This window comes from Triplophysa dalaica, chromosome 22, assembly GCF_015846415.1.
Source record: "Triplophysa dalaica isolate WHDGS20190420 chromosome 22, ASM1584641v1, whole genome shotgun sequence".
Classification (NCBI taxonomy): Eukaryota; Metazoa; Chordata; class Actinopteri; order Cypriniformes; family Nemacheilidae; genus Triplophysa; species Triplophysa dalaica.
Window position 1 is genome coordinate 9,649,627 of NC_079563.1, and position 10,755 is coordinate 9,660,381.

A 10,755-nucleotide genomic window follows, 5' to 3' on the forward strand; every position below is an offset into this window, starting at 1 on the left:
AGACAAACATATTTAAATTGCATAAATAAATTGTGGTTTTGTCACATTTAACAGTGATTTACTTCGTTTTGGTCGAGCGATGATGGGTTATAAAAGCTTTTACGCGAGTTTCAGCACCAATGTTGTGGACAGCGCCCCGGGTCAGTGAAATAGTGTTTTTTTTTTGTCTGGGCAAAGTAACTTTCAGCCAATAGCCAAGCATGTTTTTTTAACTCCACCCCTGTGTTCGCCTTCCGCGGACCCACACAAGTTTGTTGATCTCACGAGCTTTAGAAAGTTAGAACACATGGTGTCGGCGTTCAGCAGGGTACAATCAAAGATTAAAAACAATGTATATATTTATGTCCCGAAGGAATCTACTGTGTTGAAAAATACACACCTAAAATGGAGAGGAAGGAGGTTTTTCATAGATCATTGGATTGGGCTTTAAATTGGATTGTTCTGCATGTTTTATTATTTGCAACGAATGCATCGGAACTTTTATACTCAACGGCCGAGGAATCTAAACCAGGAACTATTATTGGACACTTGACTAAAGATATAGGTATGGACATTCAAATGATAACTCCCAGGGACATGCGAATAATATCGGAATATAAAGACAAATATGTTGACGTAGACCTGACAAATGGAGCTTTGGTGGTCAAACAAACAATGGACAGAGAGAGAATGTGCGGAGGAAGTTTACGCTGTTATATACGAATTCAGATTTCTCTTCGAAATCCTTTGGAAATGCATAGCGTCACAACTGAAATCGTGGATGTTAATGACAACGCGCCAGTTTTTCAAAACAAAAACACCTCTTTGGAAGTTTCAGAAGCGGCTGCACCCGGAACGACTTTCCGATTAGAAAGCGCGCACGACCCTGACGTGGGAATAAATTCACTGCGAGCTTACTTTCTTAGTCAAAATGATTGTTTCATTCTGAAAGTAGAAACTAATAGTGACGGAAGTAAAATCCCCGTTTTGGTCTTAAACAAGCCCCTTGACAGAGAAAAGAAGAATAGATTCAGATTAATTTTGACTGCGGTTGATGGTGGTAGCCCAGAAAAAACGGGTAATACTGCCATTATTATGCATATTCTTGATGTTAACGACAACGCGCCAGTGTTTCATAAACCAGCAAAAAGAGTCACGCTTTTAGAAAATTCACCTTTTGGTACTTTAGTTACAACTCTTAATGCTTCTGACGCTGACCATGGTCTGAACGGAGAAATATCGTACATGTTTGATAAGTACACCCCCAATAATCTATTGCAACTTTTTAGTGTGGATTCTCTTACTGGCGAAATTAGAGTTACAGGATTTGTAGATCACGAGATTACTAATATATATGACGTCACGGTTCTTGCTAGGGACAAAGGAACACCTTCAATGGAGAGCTCCTGTACTATCAAAATAGAGATTATCGATGTGAATGACAATACTCCTGAAATCAGCATTAATCTCGTTTATACAGTAATCGCTGAAGATGTGAATTCAGGTACTGTCATAGCCCTCATCAGAGTTAGAGATGAAGACACAGGAAAAAATGGTGAAGTTAATGTTCAGATCCCTTATGGGCTTCCTTTTAAGTTGAGTTCTCCCTATAAGGGACTCCTAACCTTAATGACCGATGGCTTTCTGGACAGAGAGGCTGTGGCCGAATATAACATTAGTGTGACGGCAACAGACTCTGGTTCCCCACCCCGTTCAACGCAGGAATCCATTGTGTTACGTCTTTCAGATGTTAATGATAACCCCCCAGTCTTTTCACAGCCTTCCTATTCTGTGGAAATAACTGAAAACAATGCCCCAAATGCTCCACTTCTGTCTGTGTCTGCCTCAGACCCAGATGTGGGTGAGAATTCCACAGTCTGTTTCTCAATCTTGGAGAGCAAAGCTCTTGGCACTTCAGTGTCTTCATATGTCTATATAAACCCAGTGAGTGGCCAGATATATGCCATGAGAAAATTTGACTATGAGCAAATGAATGTATTTCAAATTGTAGTGCATGTTTTTGATAAGGGAACGCCGACTCTGAGCTCCAACGTCACAGTGCATCTTTTTATTATAGATCAGAACGATCACACTCCTGTCTTGATATACCCTTCACTTCCATCTGACAGAACATTGCAGTTTATGGTACCCAGCACAGCTGGCACTGGACATCTAATCAGTCGGATATCATTTGTAGATGGTGACAGTGGGCATAATGCTTGGTTATTCTACAACCTTTCAGGGCCTGATGCAGGAATGTTTCACATTGGTCCTTATACAGGAGAGCTACGTACAGCTCATAAACTGGCTGCAGAGGAGAGCAAGTCTATCTTTAGTCTCATTGTGATTGTTAAAGACAATGGCACACCCTCTATCTCTACTAGTGTAGCGATTAACATCACAGTGGGGGAAAAAGCCTCAGATGTCTCCTTTGAACGCAGGTTTACTTCCAAAAAATCAAATGACTCAGATCTCAGCCTTTACCTTATAATCACTTTATCCTTTATTATTGGCTTCTCTGTCCTGACTATCATTGCTATTGTGGTGCGCTGGCTCGGGCACCGCGGTTACATTACGTTCCTCATGCAAAAACTAGGTTTCAGAATCGCACCTCATGCGCGCCAACACCACAACCTTCACCTCCAGCTAAACACAGACGGTCCAGTCAGATACATGGAGGTTGTGGGGGCCTCGCAGGATTTTCGTAAACACACATACGCACCCGGTTTTTCCACCATCTCCAGCAGGAGCGACTTTGTGTTTGTTAAAGCCCCACAAAGCACTCTAAACAAGCGTCTCTCAAAAAGACTCTTCGCTCACTCACTTTTGAAGGTGAGAAAATATTTGTTTTATTAAAATAAAATAGAATTCAATCCTTGTAATAAATTATATTAATCTTGCAGGGTTTTAAAGCAACACGATTTTTCTGAAAGTCCTCTTAAACTCCAGGAGCATTCAGACTATAGCTCCAGTCATTATGAGTCATCTTTCAGACTTTTCTATTCTATAATGCTAAGTGTGTTAAGACTTAGACCATCAGATCCAAACTTTTTCCAGGAAGAAAGCAGAAAGTTTTATATTAATTCAATGAGATTCTGTTCAAGCGTGACTAGTGCTTATGTTTTACAAAGTGTTAGCAGCTGAATGAGGTTTTATACTGTACATTATAACAAAAACTGTGTCTTATAATGGTTTGTTTATGAGAGATTAGTATGGAGAGTGTAATCTACATGTTCAAGAAACATGCACTACTCTCTTGAATTAATACTGCTTTCCAAAAACCAGCACTGTATGCATTCTTGAGTTCATAAAATTTTTAATTGTTGTGAAATACAGTATTTTACCGTTTATAGTTTACTTGGTGTAAAATGTAATCCACCTCATATTTTGGTGAGCTCATATTTTGTTTGATACAGACCGTTGTGTGTTCACCACATGTATATTCAATCATGCATGTCGGCAACATAATCGATTGATCAATTATTTACACACTCTATCCCTCTACCTGTTTCCTACCTCACTTCTTTGCTTTTCTGGTTCCCCCTGGTTATTTCAGCTCTTTTGGTAAAAGGTGCCATTTCAAACAGCTCGATGGATTACCAGAAGACGTACTTTGATTCATCGGTGTCGTTGACATAGCTAATTACGCTAGTTTGTGTTTCAGAATCCCGGAGCTACATGACGTCACGGAGGACTCCAGAGCTGGCAATTGTTGCTTATGAATTTCTGTGTTGAACAAAAGTTTTAATAAAAGCCTTTTCTTATTATTTTCAGCAAAAGCCACCTAACCCTGATTGGAGGTTTCCCCCCAACCAGAGGCCCGGACCAAGCGGGTGAGTGTTCAGTTAATGTGCCCTTGCGCATATGCAGGAACTGTAAGATCATATTGTACATTCTGATGGTACAAAAATCATATCAAAATCTATGACAAGCTCAAATAAAAGCATTCTTCTGCTTAATAAACACAGCTATTTATGATGACACAAGAATGATTTTATTCAATGTGGGAGAAATGGCAGTTGAATACAAGGCACTTTAAATTAGACAAGGTGAAGAGGAGGCCAGTAAGTAAGCCTTTTGGAGGCAAATGTCTAGTGATCTTAGTGAGGCTATGGTGTTATTAATCTACAAATCTAAGAAAACATTCAAAGAAAACTAGAGAGTTCCTCCCCCTGAGTTTAAAATGACAAAATAATTCACCAGAAACATCTACATTTGCTAAAAATAAGAAGCCTACAAAAGATAATCTGGGACAACATTTAGGACCATCTCACCTATCCAATGTACTGGTTAGTCTCGTCCTTTTGGGACGCAGGGTTCTTGAGTGACGCCTACATGCTGCTGTGCTTATGTTTCAGCCAACACAGGTTCCATACCCTGCAGCAGAGATGGACTCCATACGAGAAGTCCAGGTAGAGTGGAGGAGAAGATTAGTGTGCTAGAGCTTGGCGTGATCTGATGTAGCCTTCTAGTGGAATGTTGTGTTTAGGTTTTTCCAAATACATGTTCTGCAGCTTCCAGCGACATGCTGTCCAATGTTTCCCAGAGTGCTTCTACACCTATAAATGTGAACGCAAATTACATTCAGCTCATTTTAGGTGAAAACGTTTGGATGTGTGTGTATCGCTGATAGCTGTTTGTTGCATCTCGCTCTGCAGGATGTCATTGCGTCCTGTTTACCTGTGCTAACTAAATACTTGTTTGTATGAGTTTAATTCATTTTGGCTTTGTAGAGCCAAGTCTGTGAAGTCTGTCCTTTCAAGGTGGAATATGGAATCGGTCTGTTTTTATGCATATTTGATTTTTTAAAAACTGAGAGCTAACCAATACCTTCTTTTAAACGGTAAGCTTTTTGTGCTGAGCTATTTTGATTTGAACAAAGGGCAAAGTGTGCAGTATGTGGTCTTGTCACGTGTCACGTGGTGTAAACAGACGAAACAACAATTCTGTGTCTATATTTCGATCTGCTTTCCTGTCTGTTTACACCACATCAAACCTCTGCTGTGTTCTACCCTGGCCTTCATTTTCTGACTGCACTGCACTGTCCTGCCGTGCTCTCTCACACAAAATGGCCGTCTCCGCTAATGAAGCGAGTGTGTTTCTGCTAGAAAACTAGGTGGCTGATGTTCTCATATGTGTGAGAGGTAGAATAATGCAGAGAGAGAGAAAATGCTGAAGGCATTGCGTTAAGCATATTCGAAAGCGTCTGTTTGTGTACGTATTCAGTCACTTACCCCCACTCTCTTGTGTAGGGCTGGAGTTCGTCCAGATGAGGCAGGTGCCGGCGCAGGTGTCATTGCAGGAACAGGACCATGGCCCAACCCCCCTACCGAAGCCGAACAGCTCCAGGCTCTGATAGCTGCAGCAAACGGTGAATCTCAATTCATGACTTTCCATCGAGGGAGATCTGTTTTTCTTTGCCGTCATCACTACTGCTCCTCTCTCAACATTTGTTTTTACAAAATATTAGTAGGAAAAAACATTACAAAGTGCGCAAGCAAAGCCTGCTGTAATTAATACCTTGATGAGGCATGCATTTCCTTGATAGTTTATGCAGAGTACCCTTAAACAAAATTAACCGTGGTTTAACTATACCACTGTAGTTTTATTAAAAGTTCAGTTTGTAGTAAAACCATGGTAACCATCATTTTACCATGTTTTCATTATACTAACCAAAGTTTAACCGTGCACAAATTGCTCGGTTGTTTCAACCCTTGGTTGGGTAAAATATGGACTAACCCAATTGTTAGGTTTACTATAGACTGGATTGTATCAACCTACAGTTGGGTTAAATATGCAAATGCTTTTTCTATAGGTTCGTTTAAACCAGTGGTTGGGTTTTTCCATATTTAACCCAACCGTGACAGCATTTAACAATGATAACCCATAGTAATACAAATAGTAACATTACTTTTACCATCACAAACATGGTAGTATTGCGCCAAACCTTACAGCTTAGCCGAGACAAAATAATACTATTGTTAACATCATAGCCTAGGTTTTTATAATAATTCTAATGGTTTAAATAGTTAAACAACCCATTGGGGGACAGTCCACATTAGCAAATCACAACATTGGTGGTCTTTTTAGCTAAGACGCTTGTGTGCATACACATCATCAATCAAGTATTCTTGATCCATCAGATCCTGAAGTGTGTTAGGAAACCGGATAAGGAAGAGAGAGTGCAGCTTCTACAGAGTACAATAGATCTCACAAGTCATTGACTGTTATGGAGTCAACCTAATTGAGTATAAAGAGACACAGGAGTCTTTCTCAGTCTCACCAGCTGCAATCCGAATGACAGCTCTGTGCTGCTGTTCTTATCTGGATAACATGACCATTATCTTTCTATTAAACACAATCTCAAGAGTTTGTGAATGTATTCAGAGATGAATTCAGCCTGTGCTTATTTAGTAACACGGCACTGAATATTTTATGAATGATCTGGTACGCACCATTCATTTTTAGAAATACAGATTCGTTGTGGGCGTGGGACTGGATTAGACTGACCACCTCACTGTCATTTGTTTATTTGAATGCCAGTTTGATTGGTGAAATAGAGAATTACTGTGACAAAATAAATGAATGCACACAAATATAATATATTGTCACTTAAATTCACTTTCCTCAGTGAATTTTAAAGGCTGTATGAATACTGTGTCTGTTCGTATGCTTTTCTTGTAAGAGCGGTGCTGAGTGTGTGATTTGAGTACGTCAATGTTACGCCATACAAAATGCAAGGGGGGATGGGCAGGCAGAGTACTGAAGAAGCTGCAATGCAGTTCTTGAGCGGCAGTGTGAGATATGAGCCTGGGGCTGAAAAGAATCACTCTAAAGCTCTATTTGTCTCTCTCTCCCTCTTCTTTTCCTCTTTCTTTGATGCTGCCCTGTTTTTGTCAGAAGCAAGTGAAGCCACGGCGACTCTGGGACCTCGCTACAACCTCCAGTACGGCCAAGACTACCGTCAGAATGTCTACATCCCGGGCAGCACCGCTACTCTTACACCCAACCCTCAGCAGCAGGTACCCCAGCAGGCCCTCCCTCCTCCCCAAGCCCTGCCCCCTGCCGAAGTCCCCAAAGCAGCTCAGACACCAGCCAGCAAGAAGAAGCCCACCAAGAAAGACAAGAAGTAAGACAACGGAAGCTGCAGAATTATGGGATCCGAGAATTTGCCCCCTTTAAAATGTGTCTGTTGATTTGAGAAATCTTAAATAAGACTAAATTTTTAAATGACGTTTATGTCTGTGTGGATTTTAATTGTAGGGTTCTCCCATTCTATTGAATTCGATGTGTTTTTGATTGTATCTGGTATCTTGAACAATAACCCAAGCTGAGAGTTCTCAGAGCATTTGTCGTCCTACTGTTACAAAGGGACAGCGATTTACTGGCAAAGAGGTGGTGTATTCAGATTTCATGAGCGTTATCTCCGACAGAGAACTCTCTTCTGTAAATAGCATTACTACAACAAGAAAGTATACTTTTTTTCAAATGTCCCGTTCTAGGCCGTTTGTGTTCTTTTGATCAAAGCAAAGTAGATGCTTCTTGTGGTTAATAAAATGTTGTTAGGCTTTTATAATGTGCCACAACCTATACCATGACTGACAAACATGAGTATTGAACTATGCAGTGGAAAGGACAAACAACTAACAAAGGGGACACGCTAAAGCATATTATGATGTTGTGTATGTTTTCAGAGTAAGATAATCCATTAAATAAGACCAGAAGGTGAGATATTGGACTGTTGGCATGATATAAAAAAATAAATTCAGTCTTTTTATTAACTAGGCAGTAAAGCAGAGCTTAATGTTAGGGTAACATAGTTTTATTATTCATTGTTATTATTTACCTGTTAGCGTGGTATATGAATCCTTTGGAAATGCATCAAGTAAACAGTGTTTTTGGAAGAGATAACTGATGTCCCAGCCTCTTTCAAGTCAGGATCAGAGAATAGTTTGGGTCACAGTGAAAGGGTGTTTTATGTAACACTTTAGAAAGTGAAGTGGACTTTGTAAGATGCGTAAATGGACATCAGCAAACCAACACAGTAACAATGTGTTGTAACCGTTTAGTTAGCAATGAATACAAGGCACACGAAGGATTGTCAAATGGTTATTGTGCACAAAACACTGCACTTCAATGGATCAGTGATCGTGAAAGGATTCCGTTCATTGTTTTACACCATAATCACCGCCGCAATGTATATAAAATATGTAACCTGCCTGTACAAACATTAGAGCCACAAAAGCTGGCTGTTACAGGAATGTTTCAGTATTTTTAAAGAAAAAGTGACAAAAAAGACAATAGAAAAAGATACAGTGTAGTGTTGTAGAATAAAAACCTTCAAGATCATTAACTAACCAAACTGTACATACACCTTTCAATCATGCAATCGTAGCTAAAGGCTTGTGAAGTATGTGCATATTTTTGTGTTTTCCCCCTGGATTTAACTTTCTTTCCTCTTCTCCAGTCACCTTAACTTTGAAAAATAACAGACAACACTTACTGTTTAGAGTACCAACCCTCCCCACATCTAACTGTACTTTTCTGTGCTTGTAATTCCAATCAGTCGTTTATGATACTGGAATGCCACCCCTGTCTGTTTGACTATGAATATCTATCTATATATATAAATGTCTGTCTGCTGCTTGGCTTCCTTTCTGTATTTGATTGTGATTATTTTTTATGCGATGCTTAGCACCTCATGTTCCATCTATTATTTTTAAGCTAATATTTATATTGCGGTTGATTTATGTTTTACTTTATTATTGGAACACTTACATTTTAAATAAAATTTTGTCAGAACTCACAGTTGTGGTTGAGCTGTAATCATTGCTTTATGTGGTTACTTGTTCTGCGAACATGACTGAAAAACTCAGATGTGCGGTTTTGTACGATTTACAAGTGATATAAAGAACAAGATATATCATGTGATTATGTGAAAATCACCACTAGGTTCAATATAAATTAAATATTTTTGTTCAGGCATGCAAAGATGATAAAATGTATGACTTTAGAAAATGTTTATTATATTACAGTGTTACTTCGCACAACTTATATTTCTTTCCTAGTTTGTAGTGCAAATAAACACAATACACACAATTTGGTGCTTATTTTTTTCATAGTGAGTTTCACTGAGCTACAAAAGCAAATCTAAGTTTGCATATCTGTAGCTTTAAAACATATGACCCATTTTAAGAATTATGTTGATTCAGAAACCTTGGTGCTGCTAGAATGAGATTTAGAAAGTAGGGCATTGTCTCAATTCTCTTGTTTTCCTATAGCAGATTCCATACAGAATCAATGCAAAATGAGTGTTGTTTTTTTGTCAAGCTTTATATAAAGATTCTCAACACCTCAAAACAAGCACATAATAAGAAAATAAATATACGATTATCAAGCAAAAATATTTACCAAATCTAGCATTTGTTTGTTCAGAAACATTTTATCGAATTGCTGTGCTCTTGAACTTGATCTCAGCTTTAAAAGTCACTGACTCACCGTCTGTTACAGTATATAACTAAATAGATTCAATTCACGTGTTGAAAGTGCCTCTCACAAACAAAAACTTTTTCTTCTAAAGGGATTGTAGTGACGCAACTGAAAAATGATGACTCAACACCAACGTTACACATTGCAGTTCGAAGCGCACCATCAATGTTAAACTCAAGGTCATGTGTTCTTTAATGCACTTACACGATTACATTATAGATTGTATTGACTAAAGCTGAGAACACGGTGAAATGAGATGAGCTACTTTAAAGGTTTAACCCTCCATTGTATTAAAGCAGGACGGCTGCTCTCGCCGAAGCCATTTCCTCTTTCACACAAAATGGCCGACCCCTCACACAACTGCAGTGGTTGCCTTGGTGATGAGAGAAAGGCTCCAATATTCTGAGAAACAGCAGCATGCTTTTCAGTCAGTCAGGTGAAATGCATACAATGACACAAATATCAAACAGTCCAAATTACTGACCTCACAGGGGTCTGCTAAGCAGACTATTAAGAAGAGTGAAACTTATTTGTTATAACTGTGATTTAAAAAAAAAACAAATATAGAGGAAACTCAGTCTTCAGATAACTGTGGAATCGCAGAAGGGTTTTATAAGCGCATAAGCGGCTGAGAGAGTATCTCGCCGCAGGGAATGACTCATAGAGGCTACAGCTGGATTAGAGGTCAAACGTGTGACTTTCTATTTACTGTAAATTCTCAAGAGCAAAAAGCACAAATTTAGTATCATCAGACAGGCAGATCTCCCAAACAGCAGATGTTTCAGTGTTAAAGTCTCCATTTTCTATTAATCATGGATTACGCAGCCATCTATATGGACCAAACTGCTTGATGGATTCATCACTATTGATGCCTGACAGCAAACAACGATTACTAGGAATAACTTTAAAAATAGAAAATAAAAAGTATAAGAATTTCCAACACACAAAGCTGTCGCAGCATAAGAAACTTAGCATTTTCCTCATCTCAGAGATCACCATGCGGCAACATTCAATGGCCCCATTTTTGCAGTTCAATCAGAGCTGCCTGTTAACCGGCATAAATAAGGTCATTGATCAGAGCCTATGGACCTACATAGAAGCATCACTTGCAGGGCAGATGGTCTTTTCAGCTGTCATCACACCAAGCCACTGGTCATTCCATCACAGAAAGGTCAGTTGCTTTATAATACTGCATCTAATTTATTTACAAAAGATCAGCTGGCAAATGAAATGCATCTTTAAAGACATCTCTTTAAAAATAACTTAATCACCGTCAATTGGTTTTAG

General features: G+C 39.1%; 1 protein-coding gene across 38 annotated transcripts in view; it reads left to right on the plus strand.

Moving 5' to 3' along the window:
- LOC130411842 (protocadherin gamma-C5-like) overlaps window positions 1-8,785 on the plus strand; it is a 136,676-nt gene extending 127,891 nt beyond the window's left edge. For 18 of the 38 annotated variants that reach the window (XM_056736767.1, XM_056736768.1, XM_056736769.1 and 15 more), the window contains exons 2-5: window positions 3,754-3,812; window positions 4,338-4,391; window positions 5,232-5,350; window positions 6,883-8,785. In XM_056736767.1, the coding sequence (XP_056592745.1) occupies window positions 3,754-3,812; window positions 4,338-4,391; window positions 5,232-5,350; window positions 6,883-7,112 (462 nt within the window). In that variant the 3' untranslated portion in view covers window positions 7,113-8,785. Of the gene's footprint in view, window positions 1-3; window positions 2,812-3,753; window positions 3,813-4,337; window positions 4,392-5,231; window positions 5,351-6,882 lie in introns of those variants that run through there. The other 20 variants (XM_056736783.1, XM_056736785.1, XM_056736784.1 and 17 more) reach the window with 3 other exon arrangements.
- The last annotated feature ends 1,970 nt before the right edge of the window (window positions 8,786-10,755 follow it).